The 26,112-nt window shown below is 41.5% G+C and overlaps 1 protein-coding gene across 1 annotated transcript in view; it reads left to right on the top strand.

Moving 5' to 3' along the window:
* MYO9B (myosin IXB) overlaps positions 1 to 26,112 on the top strand; it is a 1,188,949-nt gene that overhangs the window by 524,885 nt on the left and 637,952 nt on the right. The window contains exon 16 of the mRNA XM_044054768.1: positions 18,177 to 18,299. Coding sequence (XP_043910703.1) covers positions 18,177 to 18,299 — 123 coding nt within the window. The remainder of the gene's footprint in view (positions 1 to 18,176; positions 18,300 to 26,112) is intronic.

Below are 26,112 nucleotides of genomic sequence, written 5' to 3'. Positions count from 1 at the left end.
GCCTAGCCAAGAATTTAGCCCGTGTTCTAACAAGTCAGCACCCTATGCCACTGTCCAGCAGGGACACAGGTGGAATCACGGGGTGTATCGTCTGTTCCCCATCCAGGTTGCGCTTAAAAAGTGTTAATGAGGTACCCAGACCAAATTGAATCTGGAACTTACTCAAGGTTCTTTTTAGTTCCAAAAGAGACAGGAGCCTGGAGGCCCATTTGAATCTCAGCAGACTAAACAAATCAGTCAAGAAAGCGAAGTTCTGGATGGTGACACTGCAGTCCATTCTCCCCTTTTTAGGAAAGGACAATTGGATGTGCTCTATCGATCTCCAGGATGCGTACTACCATATAAAAATGGACAGGTGATCCAGGAGATATCTACGCTTCCGGCTGGGAGCCAGTCATTATCAGTTCAGAGCTCTGCCCTTTGGTCTCACCACAGCCCCCAGGGTGTTCAAATGCATGGCTGTAGTTAAGGCTCTCCTGAGGCATCTAGGATTCCAGGTGTTTCCGTATCTAGATGACTGGCTCCTTACTGCTGCCATCGAGCATCCCCTGATAAAAGCGCGGGACCACACAATTCACACTTGTGCACAACTAAGCATCACCATAAATTACAAAAATCTGCCTTGTTGCTGTTCTCAGTGTGTTGCATTTATAGGGGCAGAATTAAATACAAGAGACATGATAGCGAGGATTCCTCAAGAAAGCATCTCTACCATTCGTCGTCAAACCTCAGTACTCATGACAAAAAAAAAATAATTCAGGCACGGTGCATACTGAAGATCTTGGGTTCTATGGTAGCAGCAATTACTCTGGTCCCTATGGCATGCTTCCATATGAGAATTCTGCAGTGGCTCCTTTTCACTCAATGGTCATTCCAGGATCTACCAATGTCACACCTGATTTCAGTAAGAGTCTTCCAGGAGGGATCGGCAGTGGTGGCTCTACTCCCCCCAGGTCACCCTAGGCAGACCGTTCCTGACCCCTTAGCCGGTAGCCACAGTGACCGTGGATGCTTCCCAAATGGGGTGGGGTGGGGGGGCATTATCTGGAACAGACTGTTCAAGGGACTTGGCAACCACATGAGTATCATTTGCACATCAATGTCCTGGAGATGAGGGCGGTGCTCTTGGCGTTGGAATCACTTCAAGACTCTCTTCCTTCAGGGACTGTAGCAATACAGACTGATATGTCAGTTGTGTGGTATATCAACAAACAGGGTGGAACCAGGTTTTAGCCCTTGTGTCAAGAGGCTCCACGAGTATAGCAGTGGGCGATGTCTTCCCAACGTTTTCTGATCGTGACGCACCTCCTGGGGAAATCCAGCGTGATAGCAGATGAGCTCAGCAGGGCAGTTCTTATGCATCAAGAATGGACCCTGAAAAATTAAACTGCGGTTCTTTTTTGCAGATGGGGCCAGCCATGCTGCAATCTGTTTGCCACTCCCCTGAACAACAAATGCAACAGCTACTTCGCCCTAGTCCCACCACCGGGACAGTCACCCAAGGATGCACTTGTTCACGATTGGCCCCCAGGAGTGCTTTATGCCTTCTCCCCATTTCCTCTAATTCCCAAAGTTCTTCAGAAAGCAAAATTGTTGGGTCGCAAATTGATACTTGTTTACCCTTACTGGCCTTGTCAGACATGGTTTCCATTCCTTTGTCATCACCTGCAAGAGGAGCTTTGGATTCTGGACCCAGTTCCAGACTTCCTGACACATCAGTCAGGTGCTCCCCACCCCTCCATGCAAACTCTCAAGCTGACAGCTTGGTTTCTCCACTTCCAGTCCTAGCCAGGCTTCCAGAAGTCTCCCCTGCAGTTCAACACTTTTTGGTGTCTTCTCACAAAACCACTACCAGGAAACTTTATGCTAATAAATGGAAGACGTTCTCTTATTGGGCAAAAAAGAATGAGATTGATCCCTTTACTGCACCTATTTCAAAGATTCCTGATTTTTTGGCTGAGACCTTTGAACGAGGAGCAGCTGCAGCTACGATTCAGGTGCAACTGGCTGCCATTTCCAGTTTTCACGTACGACACTTTTCATAAACTTTGCAAGGCCTTTTTATGAGGTACTGCACTATTGAGACACCCAATAAGAGACCCTCCCCCTCTGTGGGGTTTAAATTTAGTTTTAGCAGCTCTAATTCTTCCCCCCTTTGAGCCAGTTTCTTCTTGTCCTCTAAAGTTTTTGTCGTGGAAAACCCTTTTCTTGATTGCCATTACATCAGCTAGGCGGGTTTCGGAGTTACAGGCATTTTCCATTCGCCCTCCTTATTTAATTTTCCACAAAGAAAGAGTCTCTCTCAGAACTAATCCTTCCTTTTTGCCAAAAGTATCTTCAGAGTACAATTTGAATCAATCCATTGAACTTCCTGTTTTCTTTCCCTAATTATGGCAACAAGGCAGAGCATAAGCTCCAGCAATTGGATGTTCATAGGCAGCTTCGCTTTTATTTACATAGAACCAAGGACATTAGAAGCTCAGGCCAATTACTTGTATCCTTTTTAGAGAAGAAGCAAGGTTCTCAGGTTTCTAAAATAACCTTGTCAAATTGGCTTTCAAACACCATCACATATATTCATGAGTCACGAAACATGAAAATCCCAGGAAAGATTAGAGGACACACTACTAATGTCTTTGGCTACCTCTGTTGCTTTTCAAGCTAAACTACCTCTAGGCTCTATCATTGCAGCAGCAACATGTGCTAACCCCCATACCTTCATTACAGGGCATCCTTTGGTTCCATGGTCCTGAAGAGTATTTTCCAGTGAGCCACCCAGGATTTATGTGCTGGGGATGCTGTCCCAAACTGAAAGGAGGAGTGCGAACTAGGGACAACATAACATAAAGAAGTTATGTTCTTACCATAACGTTCCATGTTTGTTGTCCATCTCACCTTCCTTCCTTGCATCCCTCCCTCCATTCCTGGATGATCGAGAGGATTTCCTTTTTTTTTGGCTACACTGGCTGAGTTTTTGCTGTCCCTCCAGCTGCTTAAGAGTCTTTGTCCCCTCCCTTGTTAAGCCTCTTTTTTGTTACAAGAGGATTATCTGCTATGGTAACTTTTTGGTAAATTGATTTTTTCCTGCTTTGTCTAGTGGTTGGTTATCACAAACGAGATCTGTGTAGCTACTGCTAGGCATGTTGGGATAGGGGTTAGCCTCAGGCCATTAAAGACTTTTCGAGCTGTAGTATGTGGCCGAGTTGGAGCCACGTTCGGCTCTGAACCCAAACAGAAAGAAGGAAGGCGAGATGGACAACAAACATGGACCGTTATGGTAAGAACATAACTTCTTTTTTCTTTAATGCAAGCAAAATAAGCAATGGCTTTTAATTCAGACACAACCAAAAATAAGAATATAACAAAGAATAGCAGTCTTGCTTTGGTCGCTTTGACTTCAGAAGTTGAGACTGCAATGGTTTGTGAGGAAATAGCTATCTTTTGTTCCCTGCAGGATCAGACACTTCTACTCTGTATTCTCTGCAGTAAGCAGACATGCAATACATTAATTTTCCATAGTTATACTAAAAAATAACACTAATAACTGCAGTAATAAACATAAAAACTTGATAGCATTAAAAAGGGAAGAGATCCGCACAGCACCATTTTTACTGTGCAGGCACTTCAGAAGAAGAAGTGCTGTATTTAGCAAAGACGAAAGTGCAAATTTTTCACTATTGTTGCTATGAAATCAATAACAGTTCATCCACCTGACACTGCAAATACTGTCACACACCAGTAAATGTTTATTTCTCAATATTCTTAGTGCACAGCATGAAAAGCAAAGTTTCATTGTGGCTGGACACACCACTAGATATTAATAATTTATCAGTAGTACTACAAGTGCACAGTCTGAAATTATATAGTACCACTGCAAATACATAAAGCAAGACAAATACATGGCCAATGACTTTCCACTCATTAAGCATAATAGTATACAGCTAAACTAAACCAGTGGTTGTCATGTCTACTCGTGTGTATATTTTCTGGCAAATTAATGGCAAATCATTAACTATTACAGTTAGAAAATAATGGCAGGCAGTTGAGTTTCAGACTTCATACCCTTCAGAAAATTCATGCTAATGCAAAATCTGTTCCATCAATGTTCTAAGTTTGTAAGAGCAATATTTAAAAATTGTCCCATTTTTATTTATGCCTTTGTCCAGATTTCTTGCTCTAAGAGGTTGAGACGTATGTGCGGATACTTATTTCTCAGGGAATATGTGTGCCTTTAACGAAGAGGTTTTTTTTTACCCTAAATTTGAGGTAGTGTCTAATTGCTGTAGTAAGGTTCTATAACTTTTGATGAGAATGCGTCAAGTAAAGGACTGTAATGCTTTGTTGCTTACAGTGTTAATGGCATCCTTGTTGGAAGGTAAGGATGCATTGTTGCCATTTATTTGTGTTTGTTAAAAACTTAAATGGTAAACGGTAACGGCTGCAGTCCGTTACTGACATTTGTCTGTTACGGTTGCAGTCCATTACTGACATTGCTTTGACATACCCTTCAGAAAATTCATGCTAATGCAAAATCTTTTCTATCAATTTTAATTTTTTCATTATTTTGGATAGTTTGCAACTGTGATATTTTCCGGCTTTTGCACGCTATGAATTTTCATGCAGCCAAGCAACCAGAATCGGTAATTAGGTGGGAGGTTTAGAGACGTGGCCATGATGCTATGTGTGAGGTAGATTGGGGTGGAGTTTGCTACTGCGCATCTGGTGGGTTATCAATCCTCCAAACCAAAAAAAAAAAAACAGTTGCAGAGATTAAACAGATATGCAGTAAAACAGAAGTGCAGAAAACTTTTGAAAATATGCACTTATCTTTTTTCCAATATCACAGCAGAGCAAATGCTAGAAGCCCTAGCTCACTCCAGCTTTGAACAGCTTGAGCAAACAAGTACAAACTGGTTTAAAACACTGGCTTTTAAAGGCAGAGAAACAGAAACCAGCCAAATTATCCAATCAAAATGACACTGTTGCATGAATGCTTCTAGCTAGATCAAACCAGACTGATTCTCCCTCGCACAAAGAAACAGCTAGGCCTCTCTAGACAAAATATTTCACTACAAGCTCCAAAAGTCACAAACAGTAACAGATATTCAGCTCTAACAGACAGAAAGGAGACTAAAAAACAGTTGCAGAGATTAAACAGATATGCAGTAAAACAAGGTGAAATGATAAAACTGCAAAAATCAAAGATTGAAATAAAAGGCTGACTGAGCATGAGACTTCTCCAAAAGAGCAGTATCACAAAGTAGCAGTTGGAAGGCAGCGAGAGAACCTGCGATTTCTGCTTTAACAGCAAAGGTGGAAGGAACAGACTGCATTTATTACATTGGTGTACATTTCTAATGATTGTTAGCAGTATATTTTGTCATTGTGTGGCAAACTGTCTTCGGAAAATTATTTGTCAAAGGGCACACCCCATAGGAATGGCTTTCAAGTACTTGCTTCAAGTGTTCCTCCATTGTGGAAATTTGTCACTTGGCCATCATTTTTCATCTTCGGCAGACAACATTGTTTAGATTATGCGTTCAGTGCTTCAGGGGTAGTAATTTTTACTAGTCTTTCAGCTTCTACCTGTTGAGAGGATTATAATTTTATTTCTTTGTGTTCTTCCCAGCAGTTACTCACTGCACAAGGCCTCTGAAGTCTGATGTAGCAGAATGCATGTGTACACACATTTCTGTCTACATGCTCAAAGAATCACATACTTCTGTTAATAAAGTAGCAGTGGAAATTTTTCAAAGTACCCCTCTCATCCGTTAAGAATGTACAAGTATTCCAATGCAATGAATTCTGACTATAGAGAAACCCACAAGTCTTTATTGAATTCAGGCCAGTAATCCCAGCTTTGGTAAACAATGGATAGTGCAACTGTAAAGTCTGTAAAAATACTCCACTGGGTATCAGGTTTTTCATAATACATTGGGGAGAGTCATAAATACAATCCAAACCAAAATGCATAAACATCCTGCAGCCAGTAGATACAAGGATCAAACCAGAAAGACCCTGGCAAAACAGAGTACCATCTGTGAAAAAACAATTTCAAACCTCCCTTGAAGATAAGGTATCATGGGAAATTGGTGCATGTAGCCTCTTAAGGACATACAAGTGTTCCAGCTCAGTGGCTTTTGAGTTCGCAGTAACCCACAAGTTTTTAATAATACATTCAGTCCACCATACAAACACATCTCCACTAGCTATAAATTACTCTCTCTTTCCTTTAGCATCATCATTACAGCATAAGTGAAGAGTCTAGCTGTGGTCTAAAACACACTACTTGTGAAAAGCCCAATATCCATCAACTTAGGGTGGATTCCAAATATGGTTTGAAGCAAAATGAGCCCACAGTACATACATATAGGACCAAGCCAGAAAGACGGTAAATCTCTCTTCGTACAGATACTGATCACTTCTCTTACTTTTAAGTTTAAAAATTCTATTCCTGGAAAGGGTGTATTCAGGGAGTGCAATTATCTTTTATAGCAGTATGTACAGAGTTAACAAGAGGAAAAAAGTAAATAAGGATGTTGGAGAGAACACACGGTTGGAGAGAGAGAAATTCAAAATTATATTGGGAAAAGGCTCTAAATCACTAGGTCCTCAAATACTGAACTGTGTGAGTGGAGTGATGAAAGTGATTCAAAAAGTGGAACTAAAGAACTTGAGAACAAGGTATACTGCCTATAGTAAAGGGTCTAAAGTCTTCCGGCTTTTCCCAGTTAGGGGTCTCCACAGTGGAACTGCCATCCGCAAATGATTGTCAGTGGATTTTTACGATGTCGAGTTGCCAGCCCCAATGCCCAACCTTCAAAGAAGACACGCCCATTCACGCATGCACCTACCTGCATGTCTTTAATGTCACTCGACCACAGGGAGGACATGCAGACTCCACACAGAAGGCACTCCAGCCGAGACCAGAAACCGTATGGCTGCTGATGGAGATGCCTCAATGGCAGAGGGACTTAATTATTTCTTCTCCCATTTTGAGATGGAAACAGCAGAGATAGGCCACAGCAGTCTCATGTCATCTGTACCAGCCTCCTACAATCACACCTTCACAGTACAAGAGCATGATGTAAGACGTGTGCTCAAAAAGGTTTAGCCAAGAATGGCTGCTGGTCTTGATGGAGCTTCGGGATTAGTGCTGAAGTAATGCACAGACCAGCTCTGTGGGTTCTTCACAAAGATTTTGAGCCTGTATCCAAGTCTACTATTCTATCTTGTCTGAAGTCAACTACGCTCATTCCACTGCCAAAGAAACCTGTCATCAGTAGTCTAGATAACTAACATCCAGTGGCACTTATTCCTGTCATCATTAAGTGATTTGAATAAATGATTCTGTGACACATCAGAGACAGTCTCCCAGTTGTCTTAGATGCACACCAGTATGCTTGCAGAGCTAATAGGTCTATGGAAAATGCCATCTCCACTGCCTTGCACACTGTACTTTGTCATCTTGAGCAGCAGGGGAGCTATGTGAGGATGCTCTTTGTAGACTTCATGTCAGCTTTTAATGCATTTGTCCTGGATAGACTGGTCACTAAACTCACTGGCATAGGAGTTCAAACCTACCTGCCGTTGGATTAAAGACTTTAACCATCCTCAGATGGTTAGACTAGGTCCATACCTCTCCTCCACACTGAGGCTAAACACTGGTGTCCCAAAATGCTATGTGCTATGCCTTCATCTATATGCTCTTTACACCCACAACTGCATTCCCTTTATTTCTACTAATACCATCATTAAGTTTGTGGACGACAACGCAGTGGTTCAACTTATTTCAAGAGACGAGACAGCATATAGAGATGAAGTTCAAAGACTGACTGCATGGTGTACTGATAACCTTGCCCTGAACTCTGCCAAAACAAAAGAAATCATAATAGATTTCTGAATTCACAATGCAGATCACAAGGTAATATATGTCAGTGGAAATTGTGTGAAAAGGGTTTCTGCCTTCAAGTTTCTAGGTATACATGTGACAGAAGATCTTTCTTCATCCATAAACACCATGGAGGCAGTCAAGAACACACTGCAGGCACTCCATTTCCTGAGGATGCTCAGGAAAAACAACCTGCAAGAGGAGCTACTGGTTTCTCTTTACTGCTGTTTTATTGAAAGTGTGCTGACATACTGCATTTCCACAGGGTATGTCAGCAGCTCAACGGCAGACAGGAAGCTCCTTCAAAGCATCATTAACTCTGCCCAGAAAATCATTGTCTGCTCACTGCCCACTTTGGAGGAATTCTTCAGTTGTAGCTGTCTTGGTAGGGCATCCAACATCTTGAAAGACTCTTCTCACCTGGGCATCACCTGTTTGAGCTGCTGCTTTCTGACAAGACAGTTCAGGTCCATTCCATGTCAGACAAACCGACTTAAGAACAGATGTTAAGTTGTCAATCTCGCCTTCATTCTTGCTGGATGGGTTGGGCTCCGACTCTGCCACTTACTAAAGGAAGAGAGCTAATTTTACCGTCTCGAGGCAACCCTATATCCCATGATGCTATGCGATAACTCCCCAGATCTCGTTTGCCGCTTTCACTTGCGAGGTGCGTTTTTTTACCGGCTCCTGGTAAGTCACCTTTTTTTTGGTTAGTTTTCCACCCAGTTGTTTTTTAGTAGTTAACGACTACTTTTAATCCTATTCCCGTTAATACCTTCCCTTTTTTCCCCTTATATCCCCCCCTCCACTCTTTAGGTTAGGCCTTAAGCCTGCCCCTTTCCTAATTATTCTTAGGGATCCTGTGGAGTGTTTGGGTGTGTCAGTGTCCCACTTAATATTTTTATTGTTTTTGAGTGTTGTGTGTGTGTTTCCTTTTCCTTTTGTGCTCCCTTGACACTGTTATGTCGAAGGAACCAAAAGAAACTAAGGTCTCAGGCTTTAAGAAGTGTGACTCGTGCTGTCAGAAAATGTCTGACAGACTGTCACACTTCTTGTGTTTACTGCCTGGGACCCCTGCACCTGCAGGACTCTTGCTCTGTGTGTCACGCGTTCAGTCCAAGAGTCCTGCAGGAGCGCAGGAACAAACTAATATTGAGGGGCTTGTTAAAGCCCGAGGGCTCCCTGACTAAGTCTGTGTCGGGGAGGCCTTGGACACCAGCAAAACCGTCGGCTACGAGTACCAAGCCTTCGGCTGCTGGCTCTTTGTCTGTGCCTAGATCGGCTCCGGCTGGAGCCGATTCCTCTGAGTCACAGATTCCTCTCTCGGCCCCCCTCGATGCCGATACCTCTGAATCCATGCATTCACGGTCTGCTCCGGCTGGAGCCGAAGTGTCTTCGGCTCCATCCATATCTAAGAAGAGGTCAAGATCCCCTTCGTTAGAGTCCATCCATTTGGCTCCGAGATCCCCCCTGCTCTCGGAGCGGAGCCATCTGAGCCGATCTTCTCAGTCGTCCAGGCTTTCCGACCACGACCTTGAGAGAGTGGTAAGTAGGCTATTAAAGTCTCAGGCATTGGCCCAAATGATCTCTAGCCCATCTCATCAGACGGTAGCTATTATGACTCCACCTATTTTTCCTCCTTCGACTCTCCCTCAGAGTTCGGAGACGTGACTGTTGTGGCGTTGGAGCCAGTACCTCCCCCTTCAGCTCCTTCATCTTCCGCTCCGATCTCCTCCTTGATGCCTTCATTGGAGGGATCCGGGCACCTGGTCTCTCTCATCGGCTCCGAGGGGGTGAGTGGCATCGGACCATTGTCTGACCCCGTTCTCCCTCTCGGAGCATCGGCGCTGGAGAGCTCGGCGCTGGAGAGCTCGGCCCCAACATCGGCCTCGGAGCCTTCCCTGTCTGTGCGGCCTGGGGTTCCCACCTCTTCGGAGTGGGAGCCCTCTGGCCTTTCTGATGGGGGATCTTCGAGGTGATGAGGGGTGTACTAGCCCCAGGGCATAGTCAACGGTCAGCTCCATTAGCTCCTCCCACTACAGTGCCTGCTGATGTCTCTTCCCACTCTTGCTCCCCGGACCCAGAGATCCAATGCCTCAGGTTTCCCCACTGGGAATATCTTCCTCTTCCAAGGCTTCTCTTGACCTGTCAGCAGAGCCTCCCTGTAAGAGGTCATGTAAGAGGAAGCATATGGACTCCCCTGAGTCCATTACATCTGACACTGACTTGGATGAGTCTGAGGGATCCCCAAAGTCCCCCTCTGAGGATGTCTCTTTCTCAGACATCCTAGAAATCCTAAAGCAGAGGGGGAACTGGTCTTCCCTTAATCCTTCCGAGGACAAGTCTGTGTACCTGGAGGCATTTGGTTCTCGACCCTCCACCTCCTGGATGTCTCCGCCTTTTTGACCCCCTTATGGAAGTAGTGGCTCGGAAGGCGTGGTCGGCCCCGGATTCGGTGGAACCCACCCCTCGGAAGCCATCTAAATTCATCACGGCACCAGTTGACAAACAATTCTTAATAAAAGGTGTACCGGCAGATGCCATGGTGGTGGCTGCAGCCACCAAGAAGGAACTAGCTGATCCTTCAGTACCTATCCATCCTCCTTATAAGGATTCTAGGACCATGGATAGGTATGGTAAGCGGATGTTTTCTTCAGCAACCTTTGCCATGCGGTCGCTGAATTACTTGTTTCACTTCACTCGCCTTCAGAGAGATATTCTCAAAGAGTTGGGAGAAATCTTACAGGATCCGTCAGTTGCTGGGTCCCAGGATAAAATCATCTCACAGCTTGGAACCCTAAACTCAATTGTTAACTCCTCCATGTGTCTCATTTCATATGCAGCCGATGGAGCGAGTAGGGCCGCGGGCACAGGAGTGGCCTTAAGGCGTCACGCCTGGATGCGGCTTTGTAATTTTGCGGAACCTTTCAAGGCGTCCTTCACAAATTCCCCTTTTGACGGTTCGGCTTTGTTCGGACCTCAAGTGAAAGACACCTTGACCAGATGCGAACAAGATGGCAAGACTCTTTCTGCCGTAGGAGTCCGTTTCTCCACCCCTTCAAGACCATACCCTAAGGGTCAAAAAGGTGGGAAAATGTGGTTCCGCAAATCTCAAGGAGTCACGCCTGACGCAAGAGGTCAGTTTACCCCCAGAGGCAGAGGGGGTAACAACAACAGGCGCCGCCCTAGGGGCAGAGGGGGTCCGCAGAACCAGGGTAGCAGGGAGCCTCTCTCTGACAAACCCTTCCAGCATCCCTGAGATGTTGCCTGATTGTCCACCTTTGGAGGCAGTCGGGGGAAGATTGTCGCTGTACCCAAAAGCCTGGCTTTCCCTTACTCAAGACAAATGGGTACAGTCGATCATATCCGAGGGTTACAAAATTCCCTTTATCCAAACCGCAATTCAGCAAAAGGGAACCCTTCCAGACGTTCAACCCGGTCTAAGGGAACTAGCAGTACCAGAGATATCAAAACTGCTAGCAAAAAGAGCCATCCAGCCAGTCCCAGCAGACCAACTAGGATCCGGAATCTACTCAAGGTTCTTTTTGGTACCGAAAAAGACAGGGGACTGGAGACCAATATTAGATCTCAGCAAACTAAACAAGTTTGTAAAGAGAAAAAGATTCTGGATGGGTCACGCTACAGTCCATTCTACCCTTTCTGGGCAAGGACAATTGGATGTGCTCCGTGGACCTTTAGGATGCGTACTATCACATCAAAATTCACAGGTGCTCCAGAAGGTTTCTCCGCTTTCAGCTAGGGGCCAGTCACTACCAATTCAGAGCCCTGCCCTTTGGTCTCACTACAGCCCCCAGAGTGTTCACCAAATGTATGGCAGCGGTTACGGCTCACCTGAGATGGCAAGGATTCCAGGTGTTTCCATATCTAGACGACTGGCTCCTCACTGCCACCACCAGGCATCAACTTCTCCAAGCCAGAGCTTACACCATTCACATTTGCAGAGGGCTAGGAATCTCTATAAATTTCAAAAAGTCTGCCTTGTCGCCTTGTCAGTCTATTACCTTTATAGGCGCCAACTTGGACACCGTACAACTTTCAGCAATGTTAACAGATCAAAGGGTCTTAGATATTCAAAACCATGTCCATGTTCTTCTTCAGAGCGACAAAATTCAGGCCAGGTATGTCCTGAAAGTATTGGGTCTTATGGCGGCCGCCATAACACTTCTTCCTCTTGCATGTTTTTACATGCGTCTTCTACAGTGGATGCTTTTCGCCCAATGGTCCTTTCAGCAACGCCCTATGCACCACAAGATCATGATGACTCCAACTTGCAAAACTCATCTGTCCTGGTGGATATTGTCCCCTCAAGTCCATCAAGGCAGACCCTTTGTTCCTCCTTCCCCGGTCGCCACGGTTACATCGGACGTCTCCCTGATCGGGTGGGGGAGGGGGGCATTTTCAGGGCAGGATGGTCCATGGCACTTGGCAACCTTTCGAACGCCACCTGCACATAAATGTCCTAGAGATGAGAGCAGTGCTTTTAACGTTGCAAGCCCTCCACGACTCTCTTCCCCTGGGAACTATTGCAATCCAAACGGACAATATGTCCGTAGTGTGGTATATCAACAAGCAAGGCGAAACCAATTCCTATCCCCTGTGTCGAGAGGCACTCGGACTTTGGCAATGGGCAATCTCCTCTCAGCGGTTTCTGATAGCAACGCATATCCCCGGGAAGTCCAGCATCATAGCGGACAGGTTGAGCAGAGCTATACTCATGCCACACGAGTGGTCTCTCAAACAATCTGTGGTGGAAGAGATTTTTCAGAAGTGGGGCCTTCTTTGCTGCGATCTTTTTGCTACACCCCAAAACAGCAAATGCCCCTACTTCTTCACCCTCTTCCCCCTTCCAGGCCATCCCCTCAGAGACGCTCTAGTCCAAGATTGGCCTCTGGGACTTCTGTATGCCTTTCCACTCTTTCCTCTAATCCCACAAGTAATTCAGAAAGCAACCGCCTTGAGAGCCAAGTTGATTCTCATTGCCTCTTATTGGGCTCGACAGATATGGTTTCCGTTCCTACATCGTTATCTTTTGGTACAGCCTTGGCATCTGGACCCAGCTCCAGATCTGTTGACCCATCAGTCAGGGCAGCTGCACCAATCCCTACATTCTCTCAACCTCACTGCTTGGTTGCTCCACTTCCGTCTCTAGCTAGGCTTCCTATGATTTCTAATCCCGTCCGGGATATCATAGTAGCTTCCCTTAAATCTTCCACCAGAAGGATTTACACTAGTAAATGGAAACGTTTCTCCTCCTGGGCAAAGGCAAGGAATATAGATCCCTTTACTGCCCCAATTCATTCGGTCTTGGACTTCCTAGCCGAAATTTTTCATTCAGGGTCTTCTTCCTCTACAGTAAAAGTTCAGTTGGCAGCCATATTAAATTTTCATATAGGCTTATCGGACCACAACATCATGTCCCATAAGCTTTGCAAAGCTTTCCTTAAAGGTGTATTTTTACTTAAGCCTCCGATCAAAGACCCTCCACCTCAGTGGGATCTTAATTTAGTCTTAACATCCTTGATTCTTCCCCCCTTTGAACCTGCGGCTTCCTGTTCATTGAAATTTCTTTCCTGGAAGACGCACTTCCCAGTCGCCATTGCTTCTGCTAGGAGAGTATCTGAGCTTCACGCCCTCTGCATTCGTCCTCCCTACTTAATCTTTCATAAAGACAGAGTTTCTCTAAGGACTAATCCATCCTTCTTACCCAAGGTGGCTTCGCAGACAAATTTAAATCAATCAGTTGATCTCCCAGTTTTTTTCCCCAAACTATACTAATAGAGCAGAGCAAAAGCTACATTATCGAGATGTTCATCGCCAGCTCCGATACTATTTGGATTGAACCAAACAAATAAGGAAGTCTGATCAACTGTTTTTATCGTATGCAGAAAATACGAAAGGCCTTCCTGAATCTAAGGTAACCCTATCTAGGTGGTTGTCTTCTGTGATTACATCTATTTATCAACTCAGAGGCAGAGAATTGACTTCTAAGCCAAAAGCCCATTCAACTAGAGCACTAGCTACATCTACAGCTTTTCAAGCTAGACTACCAATAGATGCTATCTGTGCGGCAGCCACATGGGCCTCTCCTCATACCTTTGTTTCGCATTACAAATTGGACATGGCCTCCAGGGACAGAGCAAAATTTGGTTCCACCGTTCTCAAGAGTCTGTTCCAATGAGCCACCCAGGATGAAGGTGCTAGGGACGCGGTCCCATCCAGCAAGAATGAAGGCGAGATTGACAACTTAACATTGAGAAGTTATGTACCTACCATAACGTTCCATGTTAGTTGTCTTGTCTCGCCTTCTTTTTTGCGTCCCACCCACCATCCCCCTAGCCTGGACAGACCGAGAAGATCTTCCCTTCTTTGAAGGGTCCTTATATTCCCTTGTTTCACCATCTAGGTGTCCTAGGATAGCTATAGTGTAGATAACTATCTTTGGGGGGTTTTATCCCTCTTCCTCCTCCTCTCCAGTTGGAGGAATTTTTATTGGCCTATGCTAGGTTTTCAGCTTCCAAACGAGATCTGGGGAGTTATCGCCTAGCATCATGGGATATAGGGTTGCCTCGAGCCGGTAAAATTAGCTCTCGAGCTTTAGTAATTGGCCGAGTTGGATCTGAGGATCGGCACCGAACCCATCCAGCAAGAAAAGGTGAGAGAAGACAACTAACATGGAACGTTATGGTAGGTACATAACTTCTCATTCCCTTCCCAGGGTCCATATGAACTGAATAATGCTAAATACTCACACTGAGTAAAGATAATAGCCATTTGCACTCTAAGGTATATGTTTACATTCCTGTGCACCTTACTGTATTCCTTTCATGTGCAAAATACACAAGTGCAATAACTTAGTTGTTTACTGCATTGCATTATATTGCATTGTTTGGTATTGTATTGTATTCTCTTATTTATGTTCATTACACATGAAGGCACTTTCGGAGGATTGCTACAGATTTCATTGTACTTGTTCAGTGGCAGTAAAGGAATCTTATCTAACTTCTCATCTGCTAGAGAAAGGAAGGTGAGCAGATTGTGCTGAAGTACAGGAAGTGAGAAGACCAACACTGGTTTTATTGCTAGGAGAGTGGAGGAACAAGGGATATGTAAGGAAAGGGCTAATAATGAAACTCTATAAAGTATGGAGGGATGACTGGAATGTGACTGATTACAGAGGTGGCAGAACCATGAAGATTTTTTTTAGAAATGAACCATAGAAGGAAAGCAGTTGCAGAAGCTGTGGGTGACAAAAAGACAGATAATAAATTGAGGTGATTCAATATTTTTGCTTGCTGATGCCGGCAGAAGTACTTCTACATGCCAGGGAAGATAGGGAGATTATTTCTGTATGTAGCTGTGGGATGCTGGAGATGTATGGAGTAGTACATAGGGGACTGGAAGTGCATCTTTTGGAATTGTCTGGAGTTGGGGAATTTCAAAAGGTACATGGATGACATTATTAAGAGGGTAGAAGGTAAGGAAAGGAGGTCTAACAAGAGTACAGAGATGGTTCCTTGGAATGGACTTGAGATAGAAACAAAAGGGAAATGCTGGTGGAAGTGATTATAGTGTCAGGAGGACTTGATTTCATATGATATTCTTAACTTTTGATGTAATATTGCTTAGTAAAAGAAAAGTAAGTGGGGGGCGTCGCCCCCCCCCCCAACTATATATTCTAACTCCAGGGTCGCACTACAGTGGGGAAGGGGGCATATTCCATTTTCTTGCTAATAATACTCGTCAGTCAAATGAAGTGTCAGGCAAATGAAATTTCAGTCATTTGGTCTCAGGCAAATGGGAGTTAGGTCAAAAGAAGTAGACCCATAAATATATATATATATATATATATATATATGTGTGTGTGTATATATATATATATATATATATATATATATATATATATATATATATATATATATATATATATTGTATATACATACATTTATTACTAACTGATTTTAGAAGCTTACTCTCTCATTTCCTGTATCACTAATGTAATGTAATCACATTTTTGACCCACTAAGGGAAAAAGTAGAAATGTGTATTTGCATTTACTACATGAAAAAATGTTTTGAATCTTCTACAAAACAAGATAACACAGAACTTTATCATATCAGAACATTTAGTGTCTTCAAGGTAAAAAGGTCCGTTAACTCTTCATTTAGACCTCTGAGACAAATTCATGTCCTCTAGGAAAATTTCCATTTCTTTTAAAATTCTTGTGAAAACCTGTCACATCCTGTAGCAGTTTCAGAAAAATGTCTAGTGTTTGTATTCCTGATGAGTGGTTTGATGTTTAAGATGGTGTTTTCCAACTGTTGCAGTAAGCATGAACCCTCTTATTGTCTCACGTTTGTGTGGCTGATGAAAAAAGCCTTCTGTAGTTACCTGTTAAATGGTTTTCACCAAAATTTTGACATTAATTAAAGATTAGTTCTCGTCTGTCCCCATTTTTGTGGTTTTTGACAGTTTATTTTTCACATCATCTTTCTTTTGTATTCTCGCACTTGGAATCCTATGCCTGATGATGTCTCAGAAGCAAACTTGGCAGATCTTGTATATGTTATAGCAGAAACCACATTTTTGTGTTTAGGCACTGTTTCCACTGAAGTCTTCTTCCTTTGCTAAAGGTTTTAGTTATGTGCTACATAAATGTTCACCTAGCCTTTTGCTTGTGGTCATATCAGGGTTGTTCCGTAATGAATGCCTTGACTGTTTAATATCTTCAGTTATGGATGGTCAGACTTTTTGACTTCTAATAATCTGGCATTCAGAAGTGCAAGGATAATGGTATAATGACATTAGGAAATTCATATTCAAATCCAAGTTTATTTACATGCTTAGAGCTGAGCAAGAGAACAGTGGATATATTAGAAGTACAATAAGAAAATGAAAGCAAGAAAAAATGGTATGCTGCTGCTAGAACACAAAGTCAGAGCAACAGACGGAAGTAAAGCAAATGATCCATATTGTTTAATGTGAATGCAATGTTAAAAAAAAAAAAAATGCTTTTTTGTCACTTCCTGACTAATTTGACCTATTTGTTCCTTGTAATCAGGTCTGGCATCGGCTGAGAGAGCCCAACATTTAGGTACCAATTAGGGATGTTTCAGATTTTTTTTCTCTCATTTGTGCTTGATCCCCTGCACATACGTGGCCAAGCAGCTTGGAGAGACATGACGTGGGATGACTGCTGAGGCCATCATTTCAGACAGTGGTTATTCCCTCCAAGCTGCACTTCTGTACTCCACAAAGTAAGAACAATGGTTTCTCCAGTCTCCACCAGGGAAGTTTCACTGATACGGTGTGCTGTCAAGTGTGGACAGTCCTCCTTCCCTCCTCCTCCTCCTCTAGGCGAGAGAAGCTGTTCCAAAACGAGTGTGTAGGCAATTAACAGAAAGATGGGGAGTTTAAGACCTCTGAAGAGTACGTGGGCAAGTGTTGTTGAGTTTAAAGCATACCTATAAAAATTATCAAAAAGGTGTTCTAAGCCACTGCATTTCTAACACCTACTGGTAAAAGAAGTTCATAGCTTTCAGATTGAGACTGTGACGTGTATTAGGCTGAGCATCCACGAAGTAGCCTTCAGTGAATGTGTGTTGGGTCTAGGCAGTAACAAAGGAAGACACAGGTTGTTGTATCTGTAAGCACTTATCAACTGCCAAAAATAGTTAGCTCAAAAATAAATAAATAAAAATTCCTGATTGCCTCTTGATTACGGCAGCACTGCAGTTATGGGAACAAATGGACGCACTTGCAGTGTGGACTTGATCAGCTGGAACAGGAAAGAAACAGAATAAAGCACATATGTGTGTGTTTGTGTGTGTGTGTGTATATATATATATATATATATATATATATATATATATATATATTTAGATATGTAGATATAGATAGATATAGATGTATATGTGTGTCTCGGTGTGTGCATGTTAAGATGCTGTATTGCCTCTCAGTGGTAAGAACCTGTGAATCCATATGTTTCATTTTATTCCGCACTGCATCTTTCTGTCTACTGATGCCTGTATGCATTTTAATGTTGTGCAATGCTTGTCTTAATTCTGTAATCCTCTTGCAGTATAACATGGCACTGAAAAAAAAAAAAACAAGATAACCTGAAATAAGAACACAATGGTTTGAGGTGTGAATTGTTTTGAGAAGAGGGACTCAGTTGCTTTGAAACTTTGTTCTCCATGTGTTTGTTTTGCAGGATCATCTGGTCTCTGTACTAATGTAGTGCATATGTGTTTCATTATCTTAACAGAAATTAATGGATTCTCAGTCCCTTAAGTACATTGTAAGTCTGACGCTCCATGACCGGACCACAAAGTCTCTGTTACACTTGCACAAAAAAAAGAAGCCCCCGAGCATCAGTGCACAATTCCAGGTAAGCAAACAGCACAAGTGCTGAGGTGCGTTTGTGTGGGCTTTGAATGACAGTTCATAGGAAAAACTTGCTTCTTGTTGCTGAGTGAGAGGTAAAGCTGAGCTATTTTCCTTCAGTTTATTTTAGTGTGTTTGCACCATGAGTACCACATACCCTTACTTGTTTTTTTTTTTTTGCCTAAGACTGTTGTACTTGGAACACTGACTGCTGCTTCTGTTTTGTTTGTGACATAATAAATGCATTATACTGGATTAAATATATATTGAAAATGGGCCACTTCAGCTTGTGCAGTTCTTCACATTGTATCTTATTCTGTAGAGCTGAAGTCTGCTGTGGGAAAAAGTGAAGCATGCCACTTTTTATGTGAAGCAGGAAACTAGGGTCTGTATTATGCCCAGTACTTGAGCTGTAGCTGTAGAAGTTTAAGGAACGATTATTTGTCATTCTTAAGTGTTCATTCTATTCTGACACCAGTATTTTGATCCATAAAACACTGTTGTCTGAGTTTATGCTTAATCTCACCCCCCTCCCAAGGATGGAGCTAGTGTACTTTAAGCAAAGCATATTTAGAAGATGGATATTCCAAAAAAACCTGATTTGTGCAACTTTGCATGAAGTACCATGTTGAGCCATGGCTCCAGTACTGATGACTGTCCATAGCAAGGAAGAGAAGCTGCTAACTGTTCAGTTATTTATAGCTGATAGTTTGTTGACCCATACTTTTTTTAAATGCACATATCTGGTAGCATGGTAGGAATATCCAGAGAAGTTACTGATATGTTGCCTTGAAACAAAAATTCTTCTTAAATTGATTTAACTTCTATAAAAAAAATCCACTATGTTGATGGAAAGAAGGAAATTCATTCACTGACTGCTCCCAGAAACCATAGACATGAACTTTCCTGCTATTTCCGCAGCCACCTTGTTGGATATGGGCATCCTGAGGCAATGTAACAGTTGCCTTATGTTTACTGACCACCAGTTTTTTCTCCAGTAAACTGATAGGGTATGTGAGAGATGTATTTAGAAAATGTCTCTATAGGTAAAGCTCTCGTATCCAAGCTCACACTTTACCAACCAGATTGTCAGAATGTCCAAATGCACACACCACACCCCCACCACACATAGTATGAATCAAACACCCACACCCACAAATGCTGAGGATCTTAAATGTGTTCTTTTCTTAAAGGTCATTCCTATTACCACATGTTCCATTCACAAATAAAAGCACATTTCAAGACTCAAGGAAAATGCATCTCTCTCTGTCTGGTCATATAACTTAACCTCTTCAATATATTCTACCATCTACATACCTTACTCTGACTCTTTTGATTGTGATTCTTTCAGCGTGCCAACTCTGGTTTTCACTTACTCTGTATAATGTCATTTATCTATTGCCTTTATTCACTCAAGCCAACTATGATATTCAGTTTGTATATAATATATGTATATATTGCATTTTCTCATTCACTGTATATATAATGGCATGTAACTGTTGTGTTTTTCACAGGCTGAGACTGAAATGAATCCAATGGGATCAGTGTGCTACCCTGGTCAACAAATTCAAAATAAAATAAATAGTGGAGTCTGCCATAAATATTTTCATTTGTGCCTTTTCTTGGTTTTTCCATTTATCTGCGTTATATAAATATTCATAACATTTCTGAAGTACCTGTAATATCTTTATAGGATCTCTGCTTATTTTTCTTGTCATGTTTGGTAACAGCCCTTTTTACTTTCTGTTGCTTAAGTCATTCTGCTAAGAGGTTTTGTGCTCTAAAGTTATCAAAAATACTTGGTTCAGCAACCTTTCTAAGCTTTTACAACTTCTCCAAATACTCCCTAATTTTTCCCTTGAGCTATAAAAAATCATATTACTTTCCTATATCCCCTTCTTTTTTATTCCTATCATATTTTTTAAACTCCATTTTCATTTTATCCCACTCACTGTTTATCCCTTTTGAAGAAGTTTCTGTCTTCCCTAATAACTGTCAGGTTATTTTCACTACCCAGTCATTGAATTAATCTCTTCTTAGAAAGTAGGTAGGTAAGCACCAGTGTCTCACTTCTGTTCATAGCCCTGCATGTTTAGTCTGTCATTTTTTTGCATGATCTTAAATAGTTCTTGGATGTGCTGTAAAACTTTCATTTAAGTATCCTTGTCCCTGTGAAATCCATTTTCGATCCAGTCAAGTCCGTTATTGCACCGTGGGGAATAAAATATAAATTCTGATTTCTTGCTAGTAAATTCACATTTACCACTACAAATATTCTTTCATATTTCTTCATAAATCTACTCTCTTTTGTTATATTTTCCTTCCTAGGTTCCCCTGACATATCCTTACTGTTGCAAACCAGGTTCCAGTCCCTACCCATAAATACTGTTCTCTGCTGAAGTTTAATTATTTCTCTTAAAATTACCTTAAGCTCCATAACAGTAGCTTTAAGTGAAATATAAATGTGTTTGTATAATCCTCTTTCTCTGCCATGTCCAAAGACATGCATCTGGAATATTTATCCCAGGGCCTCCGCTGAAAGTGGGCTCTGTCCCAGTCAGACTTTCCTGGTAAACAAATGTTAAATACATAAGATAAGTCATTGTCGTCTTTTCTTCTCTCACTATTGGGAGTCCCTTGTGCAGTTACATTACCCCATTTTTCTTTGTCCTTGATACTCTGATGAATGCCCATTCTGATTTTTTTTCTTTTTTTGCTAAATTTGCACTCCGCACTTCGTAATATCATCCAGTACTCTGTTTTCCTGTTTCTGCAAAGCCATTGACATTCCGTGATGAAGTTGATACGGCAGTCATTCTGATAAGAAGTTACTTTCATGAAGTCTACATTATTTATTTATTGACATTTGTTAACCGGGTTAGTCCAACTGGGCTTAAGGCCCATTTTCAATGGAGGTGAAAAAAGACAGCAGCACAAACTCAGCAAACAAAACCGGCAAGAGAGCAGTAGCAAGTACGACCAGGGAATCTCCCGCAAAACAAGTGAATACTGTCAGACAAGGTTAAACTGAAACTTGAACGCAGCTTTATTAATAAAAATAAAAGCGTTTTCGCTCTCAGTGCAGGCTGGCAGCTTCCTCAGAAAAAACATGAAAAAACAGTTGGCGCCAAGACAAGTTGCTATACAAGTAGAATCAGAATAGGGAGTGTCATAATGACATCACTACTTACTAGTCCGAAACTTAAAGGTATCCCAACAAAAACACAAATAACAGCCCTTTAGAAGACATCCTAATACAGATATAAAAAATATACAATACATCCTGAATGCATATAAGTATACCCATCAATACCATACAAATATGTGTTTAATTTAATTTACAAGTAAATTATTAGGAAAATTGTTAAAAACTATTAAAATCAGTATTTCAATAAAAACAGTGTATCAATAGAAAGAAAGGACACTGAACATCGTCCTGCCTACAAAGCATAGAAGAAGAAAGACAACTTAGTAAGTCAAACATATTAGGCAACACTCTTAAAAGGTCAACAGTTAGTCGTTTCTTGGTGACAAGGAAATAGTATATCCTGTATATATGTGTGTATCTTGACAGTCAACAATGGATAGTTGACTAGGAATTTGTCACTAATTTTACATCTATAACAAGCGTCCCTATTTGGTGTAACTTCTCATTTTTAATATCACTGAGATGTTACAATTGTCGTTTAGGCCCGGACAATGGAAGGCATTAAGTTTGATCTGCCATTCCAATTCACGAAGCTCCAGTAACAGTGACAAAGGCCCCCCTCTAATACTACTTGGGATGTGGTCGATACCCATAAAGTGGAATTTGTGTTCAGGAAAGTTTTCTATATGCCTAGCTAAGGCATTCTCTAATTTACCAGATCTAATGGCATAGACGTGTTCGTAAATACGCTGCCGTAATTTACGATCCGTCTTGCCAATATAGAATGCAGGACAGAATTTACAAAAAGCTCCATAGATGACAGAAGTGTTACAGTTAATAGTATGATGGATGTGGTATTTACTGTCATTCACAACAAAGAAGCTACCTGTTTTTATAAGTTGACACCAATTGCAGGAACCACAAGTAGTGGAACCTTTACATTTGATGTAGTTAACCTCCTGCCTTAATTGTAAAAGTTCTTTCAAGTTCCTTCCTTTTTTGAACACGACCCTAGGGAAAGGACCCAATTTTTCGAAGAGATGGATATCATTCTTGATGAAATCCCAATTTTTCTTCAATATATTACAAATTCTCCCTGCGTCACTGCTAAAGGCTGTTATAAAACTAGTGGCAAACTTGCAGTTAGTCAGGATGTCAAATCTGCCACTACTAGTTACATTGGAGACATTATCTGTAGAATCTAGGTGGACAGCTGACCTTTCCGCTGTGACCAAGACAGTTTGAACCTTTAAAAGAGGTTTGAAAAAACCTTCAGCCTTCTTAGTCTCAATTTCGATGATGATTTCATCGACCAATGAGTTAGGGTAACCCCTACTCAAAAATTGATTTTTAAGAAACTGGCATTCTTCCTTAAATGCTAAGTCAGAGTTGCACATACGTACCGCTCTGACAAGCTGGCCCTTAACAATTGCCCTTTTCTGTTTGAAAGGATGCTGACTGGAAAAGTGCAAAAGAGAGTTACAATATGTGGGTTTTCTAAATACTTTAGAATGGTACATCTTGTTGTCGTCATCCTTCCTAAGGTTCACGTCCAAGTAGTCAATTGCAATAGTAGAAAAGGTAGATGTAAAACTCAAGAAGGGAGTAGTGTGGTTCATATAGTCCACTAAGGACATAGCTTCTAATTCGTTACCTTTAAACAAGATGAAAATATCATCCAGGTAACGTGTGTAGAAGCAAATCTGATCACTAAAGGAAGGGTTAGATAAAATGAATTTAGTTTCCCAAAAGGCCATGAATGTATTAGCCACACTGGCTCCGCAAGGGGAGCCCATGGCTATACCTTGTTTTTGTAAAAAAATGTTGCCATTGAAGATGAAAAAGTTGGAATCAAGGACTATACCAAGCAATTCAGTGACTATACTAATTTCGTTGTTTGTGGCACCCAAATCCTCTAATTTTAACCCTACCCACTCGGTAGCTTCCTGATGTGGTATCGATGTATATAAGTCAACCACATCTATTGTGAGGAAGTTGAGGTCGTTGTTGTAATCAATGCTGTTGATACTAGTAAGGAAAGACCAAGAATCCTTACAGATGGACGGTATTTTCTTTAAATATTTTAAGATGATATGATCTATGAGTTTAGAACTATTATACGTCATTGAAAACCTTCCGTCAATGAGTGCCCTCATGGGTGGGTTCTCAAGATTCTTGTGAATCTTGGGGATGCCGAACATCATTGGCACTTTCGGGAACGGGATATCCAAAAAATTGTACAAATCCATATCAATTCTCCCTTCCAAGAACATGTCCCTGAGGTAACCCCTGATTCTCCTATTGTTACCATTCATTTCACTGATAGATGAAGGACAATAAGCTGGAGTGTTTAATACAGAAGACATTTTTTCAATATACATGTTATTATTGAAAATCACAAGTCCTCCCCCTTTATCAGGTTTTATTGTCCGGATAGGAAGTAATTTAAAATCCGATAAAGCCTTTCTCTGATCAATGGTGATGTTCTGGAAGGAGTTACCCTTAGGCTTGTAGTTAGTGTATTTAAGTTGTCTAATGTCCAGCTCACAGACGTTTTCAAAAACCTTTAACCCAGAAAAAGGGTTAAAATTAGATGATTTGGGCGCCACAAACAACGAAATTAGTATAGTCACTGAATTGCTTGGTATAGTCCTTGATTCCAACTTTTTCATCTTCAATGGCAACATTTTTTTTTACAAAAACAAGGTATAGCCATGCGGAGCCAGTGTGGCTAATACATTCATGGCCTTTTGGGAAACTAAATTCATTTTATCTAACCCTTCCTTTAGTGATCAGATTTGCTTCTACACACGTTACCTGGATGATATTTTCATCTTGTTTAAAGGTAACGAATTAGAAGCTATGTCCTTAGTGGACTATATGAACCACACTACTCCCTTCTTGAGTTTTACATCTACCTTTTCTACTATTGCAATTGACTACTTGGACGTGAACCTTAGGAAGGATGACGACAACAAGATGTACCATTCTAAAGTATTTAGAAAACCCACATATTGTAACTCTCTTTTGCACTTTTCCAGTCAGCATCCTTTCAAACAGAAAAGGGCAATTGTTAAGGGCCAGCTTGTCAGAGCGGTACGTATGTGCAACTCTGACTTAGCATTTAAGGAAGAATGCCAGTTTCTTAAAAATCAATTTTGAGTAGGGTTACTAACTCATTGGTCGATGAAATCATCATCGAAATTGAGACTAAGAAGGCTGAAGGTTTCTTCAAACCTCTTTTAAAGGTTCAAACTGTCTTGGTCACAGCGGAAAGGTCAGCTGTCCACCTAGATTCTACAGATAATGTCTCCAATGTAACTAGTAGTGGCAGATTTGACATCCTGACTAACTGCAAGTTTGCCACTAGTTTTATAACAGCCTTTAGCAGTGACGCAGGGAGAATTTGTAATATATTGAAGAAAAATTGGGATTTCATCAAGAATGATATCCATCTCTTCGAAAAATTGGGTCCTTTCCCTAGGGTCGTGTTCAAAAAAGGAAGGAACTTGAAAGAACTTTTACAATTAAGGCAGGAGGTTAACTACATCAAATGTAAAGGTTCCACTACTTGTGGTTCCTGCAATTGGTGTCAACTTATAAAAACAGGTAGCTTCTTTGTTGTGAATGACAGTAAATACCACATCCATCATACTATTAACTGTAACACGACTTCTGTCATCTATGGAGCTTTTTGTAAATTCTGTCCTGCATTCTATATTGGCAAGACGGATCGTAAATTACGGCAGCGTATTTACGAACACGTCTATGCCATTAGATCTGGTAAATTAGAGAATGTCTTAGCTAGGCATATAGAAAACTTTCCTGAACACAAATTCCACTTTATGGGTATCGACCACATCCCAAGTAGTATTAGAGGGGGGCCTTTGTCACTGTTACTGGAGCTTCGTGAATTGGAATGGCAGATCAAACTTAATGCCTTCCATTGTCCGGGCCTAAACGACAATTGTAACATCTCAGTGATATTAAAAATGAGAAGTTACACCAAATAGGGACGCTTGTTATAGATGTAAAATTAGTGACAAATTCCTAGTCAACTATCCATTGTTGACTGTCAAGATACACACATATATACAGGATATACTATTTCCTTGTCACCAAGAAACGACTAACTGTTGACCTTTTAAGAGTGTTGCCTAATATGTTTGACTTACTAAGTTGTCTTTCTTCTTCTATGCTTTGTAGGCAGGACGATGTTCAGTGTCCTTTGTTTTTATTGATACACTGTTTTTATTGAAATACTGATTTTAATAGTTTTTAACAATTTTCCTAATAATTTACTTGTAAATTAAATTAAACACATATTTGTATGGTATTGATGGGTATACTTATATGCATTCAGGATGTATTGTATATTTTTTATATCTGTATTAGGATGTCTTCTAAAGGGCTGTTATTTGTGTTTTTGTTGGGATGCCTTTAAGTTTCGGACTAGTAAGTAGTGATGTCATTATGACACTCCCTATTCTGATTCTACTTGTATAGCAACTTGTCTTGGCGCCAACTGTTTTTTCATGTTTTTTCTGAGGAAGCTGCCAGCCTGCACTGACAGCGAAAACGCTTTTATTTTTATTAATAAAGCTGCGTTCAAGTTTCAGTTTAACCTTGTCTGACAGTATTCACTTGTTTTGCGGGAGATTCCCTGGTC

Source organism: Protopterus annectens, chromosome 13.part0, assembly GCF_019279795.1.
Source record: "Protopterus annectens isolate FY-2018-M chromosome 13.part0, PAN1.0, whole genome shotgun sequence".
In the NCBI taxonomy this organism is placed as follows: domain Eukaryota; kingdom Metazoa; phylum Chordata; order Ceratodontiformes; family Protopteridae; genus Protopterus; species Protopterus annectens.
Note: the sequence above shows the minus strand (reverse complement) of the source record. Positions and strands in the feature narration are given on the sequence as shown.